General features: G+C 37.4%; 2 protein-coding genes across 3 annotated transcripts in view; one reads left to right on the top strand and one right to left on the bottom strand.

The window, feature by feature from the left end:
* Positions 1 to 24,934, bottom strand: part of LOC309631726 (tigger transposable element-derived protein 1-like) — a 408,473-nt gene that overhangs the window by 199,025 nt on the left and 184,514 nt on the right. The gene's annotated exons all lie outside the window — the stretch shown is intronic.
* Positions 15,215 to 24,934, top strand: part of AHR (aryl hydrocarbon receptor) — a 50,012-nt gene continuing 40,292 nt past the window's right edge. Inside the window, exon 1 of one of the 2 annotated variants that reach the window (XM_082398292.1) lies at positions 15,215 to 15,420. In XM_082398292.1, coding sequence (XP_082254418.1) covers positions 15,356 to 15,420 — 65 coding nt within the window. In that variant the 5' untranslated portion in view covers positions 15,215 to 15,355. Of the gene's footprint in view, positions 15,421 to 18,021; positions 23,070 to 24,934 lie in introns of those variants that run through there. The other variant, XM_082398293.1, reaches the window with a different exon arrangement.

The following is a 24,934-nucleotide window of genomic DNA, read 5'->3' as shown; positions in this document are numbered from 1 at the left end:
AGGGTTAAATTCATGTTACTACATAAAAAATCATTCAGTTCTTGCCCAAGTTAGCATTTAACTCTGAGCTGTTCAAGAATAAAAAGAGTTAAAGTTTGCATTTTTTATCTTTCATATGCTTTTCATCTACTGTCAAACACTCCAACAGGATTTAGATTGGTATTTTCATCAACACAGGTGTATGTTTTGGTGCTGGTGGTAGTGATGCTTTGCTTCAAAGAATCATGAAAAAGTTGACATAAATCTTAGATCACAAAATCTTAGTTTAAATAAGTAAATATGGAAAAATATAATGTTTAATAAATTAAATAATTGAAAATCCTATTTCCTGAAGAGTTTAGATAAGGATTGTTTACATTATAAAATAATCCAGTTGGTATTCCATCAAATACCAGTGTACTCCAAAACAATTATTGATTTCCATGCTTTTTTTCAGAAACACATTTGCTTTATGTGATTCTTTATTTATAGACCCAGATAACCAGAATGGATTCAACCTGAAGCAGGGACGAAAAGAATGTGCAAGGTTTATCCAAAAGCTGGGAATAAATTGAATCCTTCTAAGCCATTCCCATCAGGACTCCTTGCCACTCTAAAGGCAGATGGGAAGTCGATCGATGTTCAGGCAGGAAAGCAACTCAACTGAAGTTTATAGTTTTACAAGGGAAATTCTTTCACCCTGCCTTAGAAGGGAAGGGTGGAGAACCCACTGTTACACAGGACACTCCACCCTCAGCTACATCCCCTTGATTAATTATGTAATCAGATCTCCTTTATCATTATCTACTTACCAATCAGGTAATGGCAGATTTTTCTGATGCTTGCTATAGAGGTTGCTTTAGGAGGGTCCTGAAAGCCTTACTTATTATACTTGTTTGGCATAGCATTAATGTGAAAAGATTTAACTTGGGGTGCAAGTTAACATTTTTCCCAAAAGATTTTTTAAAACCTATTAATTTAGCATGTAAGCCTTACAGACGTAAATTCTGTTTACTGATGCACTGTAAAGTCTTACACAAGTCAGGGAGTATTAGCAAAAAAGTGGATAACGAAGACATTTCAAATTTATAGTACAAGAACAAGTGAAAAATATTTGTAAGGTAATGGAAACTATTAGCGTTTTAGTATATGTAAGTGACTGGTGGATACAGCAAAATGAATAATTTGTTGTTAACTTAAACCAGCTAAGTTCTTGAAATGCACAACTAACTACTGTACACATACATCCTTCAGTCCACAGATGGTGCAAAATGGGAATCTCGGCTTCTAAGTTTATTCTCAAACCAGAGAAGTGCAGAAATTTCATTTGTGTCTTCTTTCACTTATCTTCCATCTGTTTCCTGGAATATAAAGGGCTAGAGAAAGTTCCAAAGCTTTCTCTCATGTAAGAGCTGGGTGGGTAATATATCAGTCCTGGTCTCACTGAAACAGTTATCAGGTCTCAAAGAATTATTTTGTCTGGGAATTCTAAACTTGAGGGTAAATGGCTATTTGTTTTGCTCTTATTTTTTTCTCTTTTTATTGTGAACACTTTTAACATATGGAAAAATTGAAAGACTAACACTAACACTAAACAAATACCTATATTCCCTTCACAATTGTGTATACATATAAATATACATATATATGTGCATATATATTTTTTTCTTAAATAAGTTGCAGACTTCAGGATATTCCATACTTAAATGTTGCAGCATGCATTTCCTGAGATCTCATTCACAACCACAACATAATTATCACCCCCAAAAGTCCTGATGTCCAGGCCACAACCTAAATCAACTAAATCAAAATTTCTTGAAGGGGCCCTAGGCATCAATATTTTTTAAAGCTCCCTGGAGATCACAATGTACAATAAAAGTTGAAGGTCATTGTCTACAGAATGATTAAATTCAAGTTAAATATTTTCAACAAAGGATACAGCGTTTTTGTTTTTTAATATGCATAAGAATGTGCTAGTCTTTTAAAGTTTAGCAGATCTAAATTATAGATTTTAGGACAGAGTGTCATAATAATTTATATTTCCTTAAGTTTTTATCATGTTAATAAAATTTTCTTTTAAAATATTTATCTAATATAAATATATTTGAACTTCATTTCAATGTCTTCTATATCATGATTTTAAATGCATGAAATATGTATTATTATGTAAATCTTAAATATATTTATATCAAAAGCTAAATAACTTTAAGCAAAAGATATTTATACATATACATTATTTAATAAACTGTCAGATATGAATCTTAGCATGTAAAATATAAAGCTTCTTAATAACTTTTTCATAATCAAATTTCATGTTAAAAGAATAAATGGTCCAGCAAGCAAAAGTCAAAATCTAAACCTAATACATGTTAATATTTTAACAGGTAACGTTTTTTGATTTGTTAAAAATCTTGACGTTTTTTATGACAAAGCATTGTTCCTAAGTAAATAGAAGTAATTTTGACCAACAAAAATTATTCCTACATTTTATTGTAGTTTCCCTATCAGTGTGAAGATTAATATTAGCTTAAAAGGTATTGACTGACACTGCAGAAATACAAAGGATCATGAGAGATTACTACAAGCAACTATATGCCAATAAAATGGAAGAAATGGACAAATTCTTAGAAAAGCACAACCTTCCGAGACTGAACCAGGAAGAAATAGAAAATATAAACAGATCAATCACAAGCACTGAAATTGAGACTGTGATTAAAAATCTTCCAACAAACAAAAGCCCAGGACCACATGGCTTCACAGGCGAATTCCATCAAACATTTAGAGAAGAGCTAACACCTATCCTTCTCAAATTCTTCCAAAATATAGCAGAGGTAGGAACACTCCCAAACTCATTCTACAAGACCACCATCACCCTGATACTAAAACCAGACAAAGATGTCACAAAGAAAGAAACCTACAGGCCAATATCACTGATGAACATCAATGCAGAAATCCTAAACAAAATATTAGCAAACAGAATCCAACAGCACATTAAAAGGATCATACACCATGATCAAGTGTGGTTTATCCCAGGAATGCAAGGATTCTTCAATATACGCAAATCAATCGATGTGATACACCATATTAACAAACTGAAGGATAAAAACCATGTGGTAATCTCAATAGATGCAGAAAAGCTTTCGACAAAATTCAACACCCATTTATGATAAAAACCCTCCAGAAAGTAGGCACAGAGGGAACTTACCTCAACATAATAAAGGCCATATATGACAAACCCACAGCCAACATCGTTCTCAATGGTGAAACACTGAAACCATTTCCACTAAGATCAGGAACAAGACAAGGTTGCCCACTCTCACCACTATTATTCAACATAGTTTTGGAAGTTCTAGCCACAGCAATCAGAGAAGAAAAAGAAATAAAAGGAATCCAAATCGGAAAAGAAGAGGTAAAGCTGTCACTGTTTGCAGATGACATGATACTATACATAGAGAATCCTAATGATGCTACCAGAAACTGCTACAGCTAATCAATGAATTTGGTAAAGTAGTAGGATACAAAATTAATGCACAGAAATCTCTTGCATTCCTATACACTAATACTGAAAAATCTGAAAGAGAAATTAAGGAAACACTCCCATTTACCACTGCAACAAAAAGAATAAAATACCTAGGAATAAACCTACCTAAGGAGACAAAAGGCCTGTATGCAGAAAACTATAAGACACTGATGAAAGAAATTAAAGATGATATAAACAGATGGAGAGATATACCATGTTCTTGGATTGGAAGAATCAACATTGTGAAAATGACTATACTACACAAAGCAATCTACAGATTCAGTGCAATCCCTATCAAACTACCAATGGCATGTTTCACAGAACGAGAACAAAAAATTTCACAATTTGTATGGAAACACAAAAGACCCCAAATAGCCAAAGCAATCTTGAGAAAGAAAAACGGAGCTGGAGGAATCAGGCTCCCTGACTGCAGACTATACTACAAAGCTACAGTAATCAAGACAGTATGGTACTGGCACAGAAACAGAAATACAGATCAATGGAACAGGATAGAAAGCCCAGAGATAAACACACGCACATATGGTCACCTTTTTTTGATAAAGGAGGCAAGAATATAACATGGGGAAAAGACAGTCTCTTCCATAAGTGGTGCTGTGAAAACTGGACAGCTACATGTAAAAGAATGAAATCAGAACACTCCTTAACACCATACACAAAAATAAACTCACAATGGATTAAAGACCTAAATGTAAGGCAAGACAGTATAAAACTCTTAGAGGAAAACATAGGCAGAACACTCTATGACATAAAATCACAGCAAGATCCTTTTTGACCCACCTCCTAGAGAAATGGAAATAAAAACAAAAATAAACAAATGGGACTTAATGAAACTTAAAAGCTTTTGCACAGCAAAGGAAACCATAAACAAGATGAAAAAACAGCCCTCAGAATGGGAGAAAATATTTGCAAATGAAGCAACTGACAAAGGACTCATCTCCAAAATTGACAAGCAGCTCATGCAGCTCAATATCAAACAAACAAACAACCCAATCCAAAAATGGGCAGAAGGCCTAAACAGACATTTCTCCAAAGAAGATATACAGATTGCCAACAAACACATGAAAGGATGCTCAACATCACTAATCATTAGAAAAATGCAAATCAAAACTACAATGAGGTATCACCTCACACCATCATCAAAAGGTCTACAAACAATAAATGCTGGAGAGGGTGTGGAGAAAAGGGAACCTTCTTGCACTGTTGGTGGGAATGTAAATTGATACAGCCACTATGGAGAACAGTATGGAGGTTCCTTAAAAAACTAAAAATAGAACTACCATATGACCCAGCAATCCCACTACTGGGCATATACCCTGAGAAAACCATAATTCAAAAAGAGTCATGTACCACAATGTCCATTGCAGCTCTATTTACAATAGCCAGGACATGGAAGCAACCTAAGTGTCCATCAACAGATGAATGGATAAAGAAGATGTGGCACATATATAGGATGGAATATTACTCAGCCATAGAAAGAAACAAAATTGAGTTATTTGTAGTGAGGTGGATGGACCTAAAGTCTGTCATACAGAGTGAAGTAAGTCAGAAAGAGAAAAACAAATACCGTATGCTAACACATATATATGGAATCATAAAAAAAAAAAAAAAAAAAAAAAGTGGTTCTGAAGAACCTAGGGGCAGGACAGGAATAAAGATGAAGACATGGAGAATGGACTTGAGGACACGGAGAGGGGGAAGGGTAAGCTGGGATGAAGTGAGAGAGTGGCATGGACATATATACACTGCCAAATGTAAAACAGATAGCTAGTTGGAAGCAGCCGCATAGCACAGGGAGATCAGCTCGGTGCTTTGTGACCACCTAGAGGGGTGGGATAGGGAGGGTGGGAGGGAGACGCAAGAGGGAGGAGATATGGGGATATATGTATATGTATAGCTGATTCACTTTTTTATAAAGCAGAAACTAACACACCATTGTAAAGCAATTATACTCCAATAAAGATGTTAAAAAAAAAAAAAGGTATTACTTTTTTTTGGCTTCTGACTATGACATTGTGTAGCATATCCAAGCAAGGAAAGAGGGCGTTATGCATTTAGAAATAGCTCTTAGATACTTATGTCTGTTATTTTGTGTTAGAGGAAGCAACTCGTAAACTGATTATTTTTCAAGAAATGAATCAAACCAGTTCACAGTGAGATAAATTATATATTTTTGACTGGAACTGAAGTCACAAGACCTGAATTCTAGGCTCTAATTAGCAGGGTACTTTATCTCAGGTTTCTCATCTGTTAATGAAGGGTTTAGCTATGCCAAAGATTCCCAGACTTTCCCGGTTCATGGCTCTCTTATTGTCTCAGAAATATTTTCATGGTGTGGAGGCTAAAAGAAATACCTAACAATTCCATTTATTAAGTAGCTAGGTCCAAAGTTATTATGTATGTCTGTCCTAACAACTTTGTTGCTATTTAAAAAAAATAATACACATACATTTTTAAAACTTTTTGTTCTTAATGGCATGTGCATGTTTACTGGGTACTTTACAAATTCTGAAACCTTGGAATTGGGTGGGAAACCAGTGTCCTCATTTCCTGTTCCACAGGCATTTTCCCATGGTTCTTGTGTTTTATAACAGCAACTTACAAAATCCTGCCTCAAAAGATGTCATCAAAAGGACTGAGTACAATTTCATGTCGAAGGTCTAATCTAATTGGAGGTGGTGTTTTGCATGGTGTCCAACTGATGTCACTGTGTTGGCCTTGAAAATTTTAAATATCCCACAAATGTAAGCTCTAAGAGGTGCCCCTTTGAGTTTGTTGTGGTGCCCTTGGGGTGCCCCAGTACACAGTTTGTGAAGGATGAGCTATGCTCTCTAAAATATTTAATGCAAAGTAATATGTGATGTAAAATGAGGAAGCAGAGGATAAGTGAAATAGATCATTCTGAAGGCCTGGGGTAAGAAGCTGCAGGATTGAAGAGAAGGTAAAAATTGTAATAAATGTCTGTCTGCTTGGGGTGCACTTTCCCTCCCCATGTCACCTGCAAAATGCCTACCTGTGTCTCACAATTCGCCTCAGGGCAGCCTCCCTTAACCAAGGCAAATTCACCTATTACACATTCTCAGAGCACTCATCTCATTAGCCCTTATCATAGTGGCAATTATATATTTATTTGTATAACTACTTGTATAAAACTTCTCTCTCCCATTAGATTGTAAGCTCTAAGAGGCTAGGAATATGTCTGGTACCAGCACCACATCCCACGGTCTGCTATATTATAGAAGCTAAAACCTTGCTGGATGAAATGAATAAATGCACATACTCTGACAGTTAGCATTCATTTCAGTTAGCATTTCAGTTTGCAAATGAAATAACTGACAAGGAATTGCCAAAATATACAAACAGCTCGATATCAAAAAACAAACAACAAAAAAAACAAAAAAAACCAAAACAAAGAACCCAATTAGCATTTATTTCAGTTCTTTTTTATTGTAAAACAGCTGCTATTTATAGTACCATTCCTAAAACTTACTTCTTTTTCTCGTAACATTTAGCAGGAAAAAAGAACCCATAGATATAAAGCTGCATCGTAAACCTCAGAAAGTAATCTCATCTAAACTAAATAAAAGGATAATGTTGCTTTGGAAAAGGCAGTCAAATATTCATAAACTCTTAGAGGCAAATTAATTTTATAAGAAAAAGTCATTTTTTGGAAGGTGTGATTTTATTTTTGTCTTATTTTTTAATTAATTTTTATTGGAGTATATTTGATTTACAATGTTGTGTTAGTTTCTGCTGTACAGCAAAGTGAATCAGTTATACATATATCCACTCTTTTTTAGATTCTATTCCCATATAGGTCATTACAGAGTACTGAGTAGAGTTCCCTGTGCTATACAGTAGGTTCTTATTAGTTGTAGTGTGTATATGTCAATCCCAATCTCCCAATTTGTCCCTACCCCCTCCCCCATGGTAACCATAAGTTTGTTTCCTACATCTGTGACTCTATTTCTGTTTTGTAAATACGTTCATTTGTACCATTTTTTTTAGATATCACATATAAGTGATATCACATGATATTTGTCTTTCTCTGACTTACTTCACTCAGTATGACCATCTCTATGTCCATCCATGTTGTTGCAAATGGCATTATTTCACTTTTTTTTTATGGCTGAGTAATATTCCATTGTATATATGTACCAGATCTTCTTTATCCATTCCTATGTCAATGGACATTTAGGTTGCTTCCATGCCTTGGCTATTGAAAATAGTGCTCCAGTGAACATTGAGGTACATGTATCTGTTCGAATTATGGTTTTCTCCAGATATATGCCCAGGAGTGGGAATGCTGGATCATATGGTAGCTTTATTTTCAGTCTTTTAAGGAACCTCCATACTGTTCTCCATAGAGGCTGTACCAAGTTACATTCCCACCAAGAGTGCAGGAGGGTTCCCTTTTCTCCACACCCTCTCCAGAATTTATTTTTTGTAGATTTTTTGATGATGGCCATTCTGACCGGTGTGACTTAGTATCTCATTGTAGTTTTGATTTGCATTTCTCTAATAATTAGTGATGCTGAGCATATTTTCATGGGCCTTTTGGTCATTTGTATGTCGTCTTTGGAGAAATGTCTATTTAGATCTTCCGCCCATTTTTTGATTGGGTTCTTTGTTTTGGGTTTTTTTGTTGTTTGTTTGTTTGTTTGTTGATATTGAGCTGCATGAGCTGTTTGTATATTTTGGCAATTACTTGTCAATTATTTCATTTGCAAATATTTTCTCCCATTCTGTGGGTTGTCTTTTCATTTTTTTTTAAACATTCCTTTTCATGATTTTTAAAAAATTTTACTTATTTATTTATTTATTTACTTTTGGCTGCATTGGGTCTTTGTTGCTGCACGCAGGCTTTCTCTAGTTGTGGGGAGCAGAGGCTACTCTTCGTTCAGGTGTGCAGGCTTCTCGTTGTGGTGGCTTCTCTTGTTGCGGAGCATAGGCTCTAGGTGCATGGGCTTCAGTAGTTGAGGCTCATGGGCTCTAGAGCACAGGTTCAGTCGTTGTGGCACACGGGCTTAGTTGCTCTGCGGCATGTGGGATCTTCCCAGACCAGGGATCAAACCCGCATCCCCTGCTTTGGCAGGTGGATCCTTAACTACTGTGCCACCAGAGAAGTCCTGTCTTTTCAGTTTGCTTATGGTTTCCTTTGCTGTGAGAAAGCTTTTACGTTTAATTAGGTCCCATTTATTTATTTTCGTTTATATTTTCTTTTTTTTTTCACACACACACACACTGTATTTTATTTTTACAAGAGATAAATAAACTGACACCAAGCATTGTAAATGGATGACCACAACAATAGCAACGATTGCAATTACCAAACATGAAACACACTCATACTATGTCATAATATTGACATTCAGTCCAGTAATCCTCCACTGTAACAACTCCTTTGCTTTGCAGTGAAGATTGATTTGTATATTTTTTGCCTCTGAGTCCTTGTGGGATTTTTTTTTTTTATTCAAACAGAAAGTCACAAAAATTATAATCATCCTCATCAGTTCACTCAGTCCCATGTAATTAATTTTTTTATCTTGATTTTTGTTAGCACTTTTATGAATTCATCAGTTTTCCATTAGAGTTCTGAAAATGCTTATTCATTCAGTTCAGCAGTATAGTCAGTTACCAGAAACCTGTACTTGTCAGAGTCTTTTCCATGAATTCCTTGAAGATGAAACCCTTTTACAGGAACATATTTGCAAAAGCATCAGAGTACACCCAGAACTGTCTGTAAATGACAAAAGACTTCAAAATGACCACAGTTAAAGATTTGATGAAAGTTCATAATAATGCAATTGACAAGGAAATTTAGTTATTTCTGAGACATACATTTTAAAGTAATAACTAGAATTATGACTTATAACATTATACCAGAACATATAAGATTTTTAGAAATTTCATGTAATGTCTGAAACACTTATATTAACATATTTCCATACAAATAACCCAAAGAAAGTTTAGTATTAGTTGGTTTTTTTTGTTTGTTTGTTTTTTATACTGCAGATTCTTATTAGTCATCAGTTTTATACACATCAGTGTATACATGTCAATCCCAATTGCCCAATTCAGCACACCACCATCCCCACCCCATCGCGGTTTTCCCCCCTTGGTGTCCATACGTTTGTTCTCTATGTCTGTGTCTCAACTTCTGCTCTGCAAACCGGTTCATCTGTACGATTTTTCTAGGTTCCACATACATGCGTTAATATACGATATTTGTTTTTCTCTTTCTGACTTACTTCACTCTGTATGACAGTCTCTAGATCCATCCATGTCTCAGCAAATGACTCAATTTCATTCCTTTTTATGGCTGAGTAATATTCCATTGTGTATATGTACCACAACTTCTTTATCCATTCGTCTGTTGATGGGCATTTAGGTTGCTTCCATGACCTGGCTATTGTAAATAGTGCTGCAATGAACATTGGGGTGCATGTGTCTTTTTGATTCTTTCTTTTTTTTAAATTTATTTATTTGTTTTTATTTTTGGCTGTGTTGGGTCTTTGTTGCTGTGTGCGGGCTTTCTCTAGTTGCGGCGAGTGTGGGCTACTCTGTTGCGGTGCATGAGCTTCTCATTGTCGTGGCTTCTCGTTTCAGAGCACGGGCTCTAGGCGCGTGGGCTTCAGTAGTTGTGGCACGCGGGCTTAGTTGCTCCGCGGCATGTGGGATCTTCCCGGGCCAGGGCTAGAACCCGTGTCCCCTGCATTGGCAGGTGGATTCTTAACCACTGCGCCACCAGGGAAGACCTCGTTTATATTTTCATTACTCTAGCAGGTGGATCAGAAAAGATCTTGCTGTGCTTTATGTCAGAGAGTGTTCTGCCTATGTTTTCCTCTAAGAGTTTTATAGTATCAGATCTTGCATTTAGGTCTTTAATCCATTTTGACTTTATTTTTGTATACGGTGTTAGAGAATGTTCTAAATTCATTCCTTTACACGTAGCTGTCCAGTTTTTTTAGCACCACTTATTGAAGAGACTGTCTTTTCTCCCTTGTATATCCTTGCCTCCTTTGTAATAGATTAGGTGCCCATAGGTGCGTGGGTTTGTCTCTGGACTTTCTATCCTGTTCCATTGATCTATATTTCTGTTTTTGTGCCAGTACCATATTGTTTTGATTACTGTAGCTTTGTAGCAGAAAAAGCCATGTTATTACATAAAAATTGCTCATAGAAAATTTTAAAATCTTAGCAAAGGCCACAAACCACACTTTGAGAACCATGTTCTACAGTGGTGATATTAGAAGTAGAAGGTCATAGTTTCTAGAAAGTGGCAACTCATTCTTTTTTTTTTAATGGCATTCTACTACAAAGCCTGATTTTATTGACACAGTAAGCACAAATTTTAAGGGAAGTGCATGATGTCACTATTAAAATGAAATGAATTCTGAAAATCTTATTGATATTCTATTTTAATCCTGGTATAAAGATCAATTAGTAAAATAAAGTCAAACAGAATCCTAAAGTCAAACAGGAAATAGGGATATGGAAGTAGGACAAAATAAGATAGCAAAGGATTGTATTAAATAACTAACAACATTAAAAACGGTGGACTTTTTTTAAAACAGTAGATTAAGATTGATTTACGGGATTTTGTACATTTAGTATATCCCTTTTCTGAAAAAGCACTTTAAGATACAGAATCGATAAATTATGTTTTGTTATGCATTTTTCACCCTTCAAGTTCCTATGCAAGGAGAAAATTACACTTTGTTTACACTTTATACATTTTAGACAGAATGGCTATGGATAAAAATACAGAGCTGGGGAAATGAAAGAGAAGGTAAGATAAAGATGGTTGATTCTGTGCCCCTGGAATTGCTAATCCATAAACAGCAAACTCCCCTGCATGCACTGTCTTCTTTGAGAACTTGTTCTACCTTTTGCCTTAAACTAAAAGCTAGCTCTCCCCAAGGCTATCAACTCCCAAATGGTGCCTAATTATTTTCTTTCATCACATATACAGGATATAGTGTTGATGTCCACCTAGTTTCCTATTGCCACATCCTGGATCACTTTTACCTTACAGTCTTGTAAAATTAAAATAAAACAAAAACCATCACCCACAAAACACACCTGTCCCTTTGTAGGTCATGCTACCTCCTCATCACACCTTCTTCATCTTTCTGATCCAAAATTACCAGCCTACTCTATCTCACCCACCACTCTTCTGTCCCCCAGCTTCTGTAATGTTCCTCAAACTTTATGTACCTTTGAATCACCTGGGCAATCTTATTAAATTCAGATTCTGAGTCAGTAAGGACACCCAGAGATTCTGCATTTCTTATAATTCTCACGAGAAGCTGTGGACCACTTCGAAGAGTAAAGCACTAAAGGAGCTGTTTCTGTTATTATCTAAACTACAGTTATCCTAACTCCCCCTTTCTGCTTTGGCACTCTTTCCCTCCTGCCTTTACTATTTTTAGTATCAGTTCTTCTTCTTAATGTTCTTTGTCTTTTTTACACAGTCAATTTCAATCTCTCTCTCACCTCTCTCTCATTTGCTTAAGTACCACCCACTTAAAAAAATATATATATATATATATCTATCTACCTCCCAATTTAACCCTTTACTCCCCCTAGCTGCCATCCTAGGTCTCTCACTTTCACAAACTTTTTTAAAAAAGACAATTGTCTGTGTTTGCCGATGTCACCTCCTCATCTCCAATTCAATTCTGTTCCCACTTCCATGTGATTTGTAGGTCCATTAGCCCACCAACGGTGTTCACTAAAGTTACAAATTACCCCATTTTGAGAAGCCAAAAAGGACATTTCCAGTTCTCATCTTATTTGAACCTCTCAACAGCATTCAATACTGTGAACCACTCTGACATTTTTCCACTTTGTTCTCCGTGACAAAAGTCTCCTTATTTTCCTGTTAGCATTCTAGCAACTCTTTTTCAGTTTTACAGCACCATAATCTTCTATCCAGCAATTAGATATTACATACTGAAGTTTTTTGGTGCCCAGTCCTCCTTTTCTAGCATATATTTGCACCCCACAACCTTCATAATCTCTTCTTTGTCACTTAAATGCAAATGATTTCTGAGATGATATTCTCCAGCTCACACATCTTTGAGTTACAAACCTATATATCCTACGGCCTACTTGACACCTTTGATGTCTCAGAGGTACCTCAAACATAAGAGATCCAAGCTAAATTAATAATTTCCCACCAGCACATGTCATTATTACATAGCCTGATACATAGTCCAAAAAGCTATTATTGTGTTTTTGACACATCCTCTTCCGTCACTTTCCATCTTTCAAGACCTCCTCAAATTCTATGGAACCTATTCACTTTTTTTCCATCTACACTATCACCTCCACCCTTGTATCAGTAATTGTCATCCCTTGGCTGGGCTACTGCTAATGGTTTCCTAAGGAGTATCATTTCCATTCCTTTCTGCTCCTCCCTCTTTTATCTGTTCTACACCCTGCAGATATGGTGATATTTTGAAACACAAATTTGATCATTTGTGCCCTTCTCCCCTGCTCATCCTGAACTTGTTTTCGTCCATCATACTACTTACCAGGCTCCTTCCCACTAAACGATGTTGCTTGTACTATTTCATTGGCTTGGAATACCCTTCCCCTCTTTTCTCCTAAGACTTTATCCTTCAGACCGCAACTCAACCGTCATGATTTTGGGAAAGCCTATCTTTGTCTCAATGACTGGGTCAAATTTCTCTACTAGGAGACCATGCTGAATCGTGTACTTCTCCATTACAGTACTTCCTGAGAGTATGGTACTTTTCTGTTTTTGTTCACCATTGTCTCCTCAGTACTAGAACAATCTTGGCACACAGGCATTACCCTCAAAATATCTCTTAATTGAATTAATGTGTGGAGGGGATAATTATCCACAATATTTGGGTAGGAATTGCAAATGATATGGCATTTGAGTTGGGCACTCTCGGTGTTATTGAAGAATAAGGTGGAGGAAGGTGAATTAGGGATGTTGCTAAGCACAAAATTTAATAGTATTTGCTGGAATATTTAGATGTAAGTGGTAGGGGAGTTGAAGATGTTTCATAGGTTCATTGGAGAATGGTTGAGCCAATGACAAGAGCAAGGTTTCAGCTAAAGAAAATGATGTTCAATTTATCACTGTTCTGAATTTGAGGTAACAGACTCACCAGGTGGAAATGGTTTGATGACGTTTTGAAATGTAGGAATGGATATGGTGTGAGATTTCATCTAGACATCTTAGTCTGATTGCCCTTCTGCTCCTGACAAGCAAAACATACTCCGCTCGTCGTCTATTTCCTTATTAGCTATTCTTTCTTTTTTTTCTCTATCCCACTGTCACTTCCCTGGACTTTTACCTGGACTACTTCAACAACTCCCTAACTACTCTCCCTGCATCCAGTCTTGCTCTCCTGTAATCCAGTTTGCACTTTCATTCCAGAGTGACTTTTCCAAGACACCAGAATGTCATTTTCCTGCTGTGGATCCTTAAAATGTTTCCATTGACTGCAGAATAAAATCTGGACTCTTGATCAAGGCTTTATGATTTGATCCTAGAATTCCTGAATTTCACTTCCAGCTCCTCTCTCCCACCATACCAGACTACTTAACCTCAAATGCCTCCCGCTGCCTTTCTTCCTTCCTTTCTACCTTACTGAAATCTGACTATAGATGAACAAAGTTATTCTGGCTGGGGAAAAAATACTATACTGTCTAGTATGGAGACAAAAACCAAACCCAAACAAAAAGACAAGTAAACGCATAGCCTTCAAGTTCAACTCAGATGTGGCCTCCTGAAGATTTCTTCTCTAGGAAAATTTATAGTTCCACTGGTTATCTGCCAGCTCACTGTAATTCTTAGCCCAAAGTTAGCTGCGTCACTGTCTCTTACATAGGTGAATTTAAGCTCACTATTTGGCATTTCTATCCTTGAGACTGTCTAATTACAAAGCGTTTGGCTACACATAATTTGTTGTCACACGTCTATTCTGGGCTGGAAACGTGTCCACAGATTCCTTCCCTTGACCTCAAGAACATGGATACCGGGGGTGGGGGAGGGGGTCATTACGCCTTGCGTCATCACGTGCTGGGAGGGTGGGGCCCTCAAGGGAACTGTAAGGAAGGGCGGAGTCAAGTAGAATGGGGGCGGGGCTACGAGGGGCGGGGCCGCGAGGGCGGGGCCACGAGGGAGGGGCGGGGCCAGAGAGGAGTCGGGGGCGCTTCTGCCATTCAGCCGGTGCAAGCGGCGGCGGGAGGCAGTGCCTGGGGAGTCCCCTCGACGCTAGGTTACGAGAGCGTCCCTGGGACCACCGGCTCAGACCAGAGGCAGACGCGTAGTCGAGCGGAAGCTGGTGGCACCGAAAGCGGCGGCCGGAGTCCGAGCTCCAAAGGCGGGAAGTAGCCGGGATCGGGGAAGCCCCGAGAGCAGCGCGGCGGCGCCTCCCTTACCCAAGGGGCCGCGGCGACGGTCACGGGGCGCGGCGCCAGAGCGCGCGACCCAGGCTGGGATTCCAAACAGGCGGCCGAGGCTCCTCCTCCATTCGGGCCGCCTCACCTGCGGGCAGCGCGGCGCCGCCTCCGCTGGTATAGACGGCACCTGCGTCGCCCGGCTCACCGGTCTCCGCCCCTCGACCGCCGGCGCCAGGCCCGGGCGGCGCACCTGGACTCGGGGCTGCGGGAGCCGAGGCTCTTGGGGTGCGGCGTCTTCGCCACCGCCCGGGGAGGGTGCAGGTGGAGTGGGCGCGGCTGCGTGGAACCCGGCGCCGGCTGCTGCCGCCGCCGCCGCCGTCCCGGTCGCCGCCGGGTCCCGGGGACCGGGCTGTCCGCGCCCGCGCCAGGAGCCGCCGCCAGCCGGGCACCATGAACAGCAGCAGCGCCAACATCACCTACGCCAGTCGCAAGCGGCGGAAGCCGGTGCAGAAAACGTGAGTGTCTGGTGCGCGTCCTCGGCGCGGGGGTGGGCGCGCAGGTGCGGGAGGCCGCCCCACTCGTGCCCACATCCCCGCGGCCTGGGGATTAGGTTCCTTCCCCACGCCGTCCATGGAATCGCGATTTGGAGGCCGGTCGAGAAACCCAGGCCTTGGGTTTTTCCGTGTTTAAAGATTGCATTTAAAAAATTGTGCCCCGCGTTCCCCAGTCTCCAGAGCACGCGCACCCTCGCACCCCCCTACCCGTTTGTAGCACTGTTCACTGTGCTGTGGTCCTAATTTGTTGACAGCTCTGGTCTGCCCTGTGGGGCTGGTGGGTTAGTTAACCTAAGCCCGTCTTGAAATCCCCTTTCATATTTAATATCCTCCTCGGTTAGGTTAAAGGACGGTCACCATTCTCACTCCTGGTTGGGGGAGATGCTTTTAAGAGCTAAACACGTGCTGTCTGCAAGAAAGGGACTGAGTGCTTCTGAAGGTATTTTTTAGTACGGTGCAGCTGGCTTTCTGTTGCCCTCTTATTTACTTAATTTGGCAGTAATTTTGTAGCGCTCAGCGTGAACGCATCGGTAGAAAGTATAGAGATGGTAGCAGTTTTGAGTGAGTGTAGTAGCCAGAATACAGTAGCGGATTTGTATTTTCAGTCACCTTTTGGGGGAGCTTTCTTATCACTTTGGAGGTGGTTTTAGGGTCTGTAAATGATTTGGAGCTGGAATTATTGAAACAGACGTTTTCATTCTTAGCATCTTTCTCTAATTCCCTTTTCCCTCTACTTCCAAGTTTAGTCAGTTCTGATAGATTACAAACTTAGATTTTTTGTTTGTTTGTTTTGGTGGGATATTTGTGTGAGATGGCAAATACTTTTTTTTTTTTTTTCAGAAAAAAGAAAAATCCGTGCTTGAGACAGATTTACTTTTGTGAATTGGCAGTATTCATGTGTTTATTCCTAATTATTATCCCTGAGTTATTTTACTTCACATTTTTCAAACTTGCATAAACAATTTTCAGAACACATTAAACAGTTACCCAGAACAAATCAGAAGTGTGTATTTGGCTTAAAACTTAATTTAGGTCGCTAATCCAAACCAGAAAAATAACAGTTTAAGATTAATATTTAAGACCAGTTTAAAAGTTTCATTATTCTGGAGTTTTAATTTCCTTTTAGAATTTCAGTGATTATAGGTCTTCAGATCTAGACTTGGCATTAACAGAGGATATTCATCTATAAATAGACTGATTAAAATTTGGAAGACTTATCCTGCAGTGTGGCCGACATTAGGAATACTGCCGAGTCAGCAGTTTTTGTCTTGGCAGTTCTGTTGACATTGGTTTACAATACTTGCGTTTTATAGAGTGGTTTCTTATATAAAAATGTATTTGTCTAATTTGACTTTGTCCTTAGTGGTTATTTAAAATTGAGAGGCGTCACAAACACTTCTATGTATTTATTAATACAATAGTATACTTGGCACTATATATAATAGAGATATCATAGGTTTTATGTATATGGTCAGATAACCTGAAGATGTCCCTGATGGATTTTTAAGTTACTGCATTTCAGTCAGTGTGTTACAGAAAGACCTAGATGACTTTAATAGAATGTTTTAATTTTTATTCATCATAAAGTTTAACATTTTTGGCTTCTCATTAATGTTTTATTAAAGATTTTTCCTTTAAACATAGTACTGTACATTTTCTTTTATTTATGTAAGATGTACCTTTTATTATTTTAGCATTTTAATATACTTTCTAAGATGTTAGTATATTTGTATTTAATAATCTTCTCTAATACAACTAAAGCGTTTCCACATTCACCCTTATTTTATTTAGTTAGTATAAATGTTTATCAGATCTTTATTGAGCATCATGCGTTGCTTTTAATCATATAAATGCCTTAAAATGTCACTGCTCCGTAAGAAAAGCCTAGTGCTGGCATTTACAGAATCACGTGAAATTGTTTATAAATTGTTTTTACCGGAATGAAAAAATGGTTAACTTAAAATGCAGTTAATCAAAGTCCATTTTAAGAATGGGGCCATAAACCCAATATTAAGTTTAATGTGTTTTTTTAGTTAAATTACTAGTTTTTGGCTAATAGGCTCTATAATATGTTGGCACATTGTCAGAAAAATTCATCTTGTTTGAGTTGAAAATGTTATTGAGATCTATTTCACTTTGACCCCTTAAGTCAACCATTGTATCTTACTTAAAGAGAAAATATGTTGTAGCATAATTATAGGACTGTTAATAAGATGGCCATTTAAATATACAATTCCATAAAATTTTGGAATCAAGTGGGTGACATAATTTTAACCTGAAGCTCTTCCAGTCAATATTCAATGGAATTTATTAAACGGGGTAAACGCCCCCTAGTGGCAAAGTCCAACGTTGAAAATTATCTTAGTACGAAATATATTTTAAACGTGTTAAATTTCGTCCCACTAAAGTATCTTGTACATAGCAGACACTCAGTAAATGTTTCTTTTCTTTTCGGAGTAATGAAAGCTAGAAGATTAAAGGATATGAAGCAACCTTGCATCTGATCCATGTTCCTAAAGAAATTTTCAAAGGTACCCTTAGGAATAGGTTCTGTTTCCTTACATGTTCCTTAAAATAACCCTGCTCAAAAAAAGAAAGAAAGAAAGGAAGAAAAAACAATTTGTTTTAACTTAAATCCTCTTCTTGTTTTATTTTCTTTGGAGATGAAAGCCTTTTTGTACATTTCTTTAATTACTTTGCTGCATGAAGATAGGTGAAAAGCACACTATTGAATTAAATAGTGTCTGGGGTTTTTTTCCCCTAATGATAATAACTTTGGATGTATTTTTGTAGTTTTTAAGTTCTATTAATACATAAAAAGTTTTAGTGGTACTTCAATTTACCATATTTTTAGAAAATTAGTGCTGAATATTGGCAAATAATAGGTGTTGAGTAAATGAAATCTACACTTAAAAATGATATCAGCAGTGGTGGTGATCAAGCCAGCCATCATGAAGTGTCAGAGTTAGAAATAACTTCTCAGCCTTAGTTGACCCTTTTTACTTTGTTAACACACTAATAACATTACTATAAAAGCAGTGTCTTCCTTGCTATGTTTGCTAAATTGCTATTCATTCTATTTAAACCTAATGAGCCTCACTTATACAATACCTACTTAGTTGAATAAAATTATGTTTTACTGAAAACGTTTGATATAAACGTACTATGATAAAATTTCCTAAATAGCTTCTAAAATAAAAATATAGGTATTTTTAGTTACATAATTGTTTCTCCACTGTTGTTTTTCTTTCAAGTAAGCTTTGTTCAGATAGTTTATACATAGTGACTATAAAGGCTTTCACATATTGGACCTATGAAATAAAGTAAGTGAAAGTGATTAGTTATTGGTAACATTTATAAAAATAAATGGTGTAAAGACGAAACAGTGAACACTAGTTGAAAAAGCGCTAGTTCTAAACTAAAATTGAAAAAGCACTAGTTCTAAACTAAAGGATGAGGTCTAGTTTTCTCACTTGTGTAGGTCTGGGCAAGTTATTGACCAATAAGGCAGGCAGTCAACACCTACATTGCCACTCTCACAACTAAAATTAGCAGAAGAAGAGTATTTTATAAGCTGTAAAGACTTCTGACAGAAATATAGATTCTATTCTTAAATAATTTCAGCTTACATTATCACAGAGCAATCAATTCTCCTGTGAAACAGTAAGAGGCAGTATATGATTGCATTCTCAATTGTGGGTAATGAAATGTGCTACTCCACTGGTGAGAAAACTTACACAGTACATGCTTATTGGTGCATATAATTTAGACACTTACTTAGAAATTAGTACCATGCAAATCTTTAACAACAGTACCTTTCTACTTCCACTCTTCTTTTAAAATTGATATTTTTGCATACTGGTTTTATATAACAAAAAAACTACTGTTTGTTAGTACTTATTGTGACATAAGCATGCACAGTGCTTTACAGACATCATTTTATTTCATTTTTATAATAGTAGTATGAAAAGGTATTATTATTTCAGTTTTCCAGATAGGGACCTGAGGTTCCGATTCAAAATTGTTAGGTAGTAAATGAAAGGATGAGTTTTAATATCAGATTCCAGGTCTTTTGGCTCCAAAGCTTACGTTCATTCCAACTTCGCAATGCTGTTCAGGTGGGTAAGTTCAGTGATGCGTATGGTACACCCATATACTAGGGATTTCCTTAACGCTCACTGTTTCTTCTCAGATAGTGTTCTGAAATAAATTATTTACCTTTGCCCATACATGATTTGTGCTTGCTTGACTCCACACTCGCATTCATGCCCTTTCTTCTTAGAGTCTTTTCCTCCTATTTTCATTGATGTGCTAGCTACCTCCCCTCCTTTAAAACATTGTTTTCAGTGGCTGCATGGTACTCCCTTCTGTTAAAGTTCTGTAATTTATTTTGAGGCGGAAATTCTGTTATTTCCAATCTTTAAATATTTCAACTAGTACTTCAGAGAATACCCTTGAGATATGTGAATTTCTATGCAAATTTTTAGTTCATTCCTTAGGAAAAATTCCTGTAAGTGGAAATTTGGGTACAAAGATATGATATACTTTTACGGTTGAGCCAAATATTATGCTCTGAAACATGCTGTCAAATTACTCTGCAAAAAATTTCCAATCCTATTGGTAGTCTGTAGGAGTGCCTATATCCTTGCATTTTTGCTTTAAAAATATTAATTGGCAACTTCATAAGCAAAAGAAAAAATGGGATAGATAATTGAACTTCTATGTTGGGATTGTATGTGTGGAATAATAGTGAGTACGTTTGCAGATTTTTCTACTTGAGATATCCTTTACATACTGATTTTCTTTGTCTTATGTTTTTTAGTTGTTTTTCAGTTTGCTCTTTTACCTTATTTTTAACGAAATACTATTTTGAAAAGTATTCGTTTTAAATAACACATGCACATGAAAAAGTCAACAATGTGTATAATGTTATCTTAAGTTTAGCATACTAGGCATTATCTGTTGATGTTTTATTGTGACTATTAGTTATGGTTATTAGTGCTATTTAATCTCTCCTCATCCTCCCAGTATAATTTTATCACAATTCTGGATTAAATTCACATGCAGTGTTTCCTTAACTGTAAGTATTGTTTCTTGCTGAGTTAAGTAATATACTATGATTACATTTTCCTTTCTGTTCTCCATTGTCATTGATTTCACTTCTTACCTAATTTTCATCTTCATATTATTTATATCTGGGTTTAGCTGTGTCTTAGGTTTATCCAAGACAGATTTTGTGTTTCTATCTCTGATTTCCTTGTTTGGCATGATCTTCCAGAGAGAAGGGTAGTTGCAGAAAGCCATGTACTCTGCCATCATGAAACTGGAAGCAATTTACCTATCTTTAAGACCTAATGTAGAAGCCACATTTCCATGAAGCCTTCCCCCATTACTCTACCTGTACGTGAGCTCTTACCTTCCTGAACCCTCCAGCATCACTTTTATGGCATCTACATTATTGAGCAGTACATTATGTTTGATTTTTGCCTTGTTATAGAATGTATCTCCTCCTAGTAAGAAAGACAAGCTCTGTAAAGATAGGTCTATCTTTTATTTGTCTTTATAGCAACCAGAGCTTCCTAGTACCATACACATAGTAGGTATTTGAGAATATTTACTAATTTAACAATTGGGCACCAGTTAAAATTTTTCATGTTTTAGTGATTTATTCTATGTGGGTTCCAAGGGAAATACAAAGAAAAAAAGTGTATATTTGAAAAAGAAGAGGAAAAAGGGAACATTCTTAATGATTTTTTTCCAGGATTTTGGAAGTAACAGTGATTTCTAGGGCATATTTCATGTTCCAGTTTTCATTGTTAAAGTCTTGTGCTCAAGATTATATGCTGTTTGTATCTCATCACCACTCCTTAAGCATAGCAAAAGAGGGAAAGGGAAGAACCCATCACAACTGTAGAGTGGCTGCAGGAGAGTGACTGAAGAATTCAGACTCCTTACAAGTAACTGCCAGCCAGAATTCTCAGAAGTTTTTGTAGACATTTTTTTGCCTCACATAGGGAAGTAAAATATCCAGCTGTATTCAGAGTAACAGTGAAATTTGACTTAATTTGTGTCACAGATCCCCTCTCCAATATCACATTAAGTATATAATTTATGATGATAAACATTCAACATTTATATTCAGAGATAAATAAGTATGCACTGAAGCCATGGGGAGGAAATGAAGAATGAATGGGTTTAAGAGTTGGGCTTAATGGGGTGTACGTGGTATGATAGAGAGATTTATCGAGAAATACTTCAATTTCCTAGCTGTTGGAATGAGAGTCATACCATAGTAGATGCAGAGAAGCAGTGCCCAACTTCTGAAAAATATGAATGTGAGGACGTTCAGGTACAGGGGCTGGAAATAAACAAGTTATTGGTAAGAAGACTGAAGCAGTGAGAGTAGATTAAATCACCCACAGGAAAAAGCCGATAGAGCAAAAAACTCAGTACTGTGATAGGTAATCTTCGTTAGAAAATGCCACCTTAATCTCAGGATTACTGAAACTTTGTCTTTGCCTGTCATTTTGAGGTTTTATGGTAAATGTCATAAAAATATAAACATTTACAATTACAGTAATTTATGATTAAACTGGGTTGTTATGTTTTTCAACTTTGTTTCAAACCCTGAGCACAAGTGATGAGCCTAAGAGACATTTTAGCCTGGGATATTAAACAGGCATTAAAGAGAGCATGCAAGCTGGCACTGGACATGCTATTGGGCTTGTTACCGCCAGTACTTACGGCATGCAGGGCTTCTAAATCAGAAGCATGGCATGCAGTCAGCTAAAGTCTTGCTTTCACAACAATTTTGATTTACAGGTTGGGACAAGATTTTTGAGGTTAAGGTTTAAAAAAATAATAAATTGCTCCTTTACCTGATCGACATCTACAGTCTATTTCAGGAGGTGTCTGAATTCCAGATATCCCAAATCCAATCTTGCGGGGACACTTATTTACGTTTCGGATGTAGCCTTTTATTTAAATAGATGGTTGGCAGTATGTTTTGGCATAGGTTTAAAGACAATACAAAAGTAAAAGTACCAGCATAACTCAAGTGTCATTGGTGTAGAATTACTCTCTATTTTTAATTACTTGGTGCACTTTAATAGGTGTGGATAAGTATGAAGTATTTTCACAAAATAGTTCTGAATATTTCTCATAAAATCGGTGAAAAGGTGTCGCAGATCTATTACTTCAGCTTTAACAACAGTGGATTCGAAATGCCAAGTCCAGTGGGTACTTCTCAGCCCTGACTTTCCTTAATAACTTGGTGCATTTGACTTTGTTCTGTGACCTCCAAAATCTTCTGCCTGGGTTCTTTTCCTATCCGCCTTATCATTCCTCCTCCGTCCTCTTTGCCCGCGGCCCTTTCCTCGACATTATACCTAAATGTTGGCGTCACTGAGGTCTGTCCTCAAGTCTCGTCTCTCTTCGTTTGGCATACCTTCCATTAGGAAATAGAGTTGTGATCCTAAGCTACGAATCCCAGTCATTTGCAACCTTTCCTCACTCACCGTTTTTCTCTCCCTTACTTCCTGTACCTAGGAAGGCAGCACGCCAGTTTAGCTGAGTGAACACTTGAGTCTGGCTATGTACCGAGCTCTGTGGTAGGTACAAAGTGCTGTGTTTAAACATCTCAAGCCAGGACTTACTTGTTATCTTCCCACTATCACTCCCTGTGGTCGGGCTCCAATCATTTCCTTTCTGGACTCTTCTGATCAGCAGCCATTAATTGAGAGTCCACTCTGTGTCAAGTCCTATGGCTGAGCACTGGAGATACAAAATGATTAAGTTGATATCGTAATAAGAGAACAAACAAGTGTATGCAATATAGGTTGCGTAACACTTAGGAAATGCAATCTCAAGCTAAATATTCCGTAATGTGCATAATAATACATTAGAGCTGTGGCCAGTTTTGCATTGTGTATAGACATAGTCTCATCTACTGCAGGGTTGACTACTGCAAGAAGCCAGCACAAGATAGGCAGCAATATCACATGGAGAAACACCTCTAAACCTCTTTATCCTACTGTTATTGTTATTTCTTTCTGTGTCCTAGCAGCTTGTCTTGCTTCAATGTTTGTGTTACTGTCTTCTCCCCAGTGTTTTATAATCGTTACTGGAAAGCTACCAAGAGTGCACGACTAGATTTTATTTTCAGTTACGGGAAACGCTATCTGCACAGAATATTCCTTAATGGAATGGTGCTTAAGGCATTTACGTAAGATGCATAAAGTACAGTAGTCACCTGGGAGGAATCCAGTGGGAGTAGGTCAGGGAAGACTCTACAGTAAAGTGATCTAATTGAGCAGCGCTTTGAAGCTGGTTCACTGCTCAGTGTTCTGTGCTTGGCACGTGGTGGGTGGTCACTGTTTACTGAAGGAAGGTGGCTCTAACTAGCTTCCTCTTCTCTCTCTTTACCCTGTGCCTCACAGATAGGCCCTCTCACAGTTCACCTTTCCTCAGTTACGCCGCCCCCTGAAATACTGTTCACCTTTCAAGATGTAGCTCAGATACCACCTTTTCTATAAAAATCTTTTTTTCAAGCAGTTGCTCACTAGACTCAGTTCCCGTCACACTTTTTGAGTATATAGGAGAAGAATGTTTTCCTGGACCACCCGGGACATAGGTGCAAATAAATATTTGTTTTAACAGGCGATTAGTCAGTAGACAATTATTCAGTGAGGTAGACATGCATTATAGGTAAAAGTTGAGATTCAGTTGATTAATTGGAGAGATGCAGTAATTAGGTGTGACTTGAATTTGATGATACACGTGAATAGGGAAAATAGCTAGAGAAATAGTCACCAATTTCTGTTAAGTGTGTAGTTACACACATAGTCTAGAGAAAGTATCTACTGACTTGTTTTGTATATATGCCACTTTACCAGTTTCTTACTCTTATTTATTGTAGAAATAACATGAACTGTAATAGAAAAAAATAGAAATAGACAAGTTCTGAAGAAATTACTGGGTAGGGACATTGAAAAAAGCCTGTTAAGTTTTCATATTACTTTCTATTATCTTTTTGCATAAACTATTACTTCTTCATGTTCATATAACACTGAAAACATGTTATCTAGAAATGTTTTGATTGAATCAAATTAACAGCATTATACTCAAGCCAATTTCCGCTTCTTCAGATGTAATTAATTTGGATTATCAAAAATGTCTTTGTCTTCTCAGTAAAACTGGAGGAAAAAAGTCTTTGTCATAAGAATGCTCCGGCTAATTCTTTATTTTTCTGGCAAATGGAGGGGTACAGAGACATGATCTAAAAATTACTTTGTTTGGTTTTTTAATATCTTCTCTTTTCATTCAACATTAGGTGTCTGATGATCTGTAAATCCACTTTAATGAATTTCTGTTATGAAATCCTGGCTAAGGCTTTTGTGTGAAGTTCAGTTTCTCATTTCTGAACTCAAGTTATACTCCTAACCATAAGTATCTTTTCTCTCAGATGAAAATCATG

This window comes from Balaenoptera borealis, assembly GCF_965194805.1.
Source record: "Balaenoptera borealis genome assembly, chromosome: 7".
Taxonomy (NCBI): Eukaryota; Metazoa; Chordata; class Mammalia; order Artiodactyla; family Balaenopteridae; genus Balaenoptera; species Balaenoptera borealis.
This window is presented reverse-complemented; position numbering and strand designations above follow the sequence as displayed.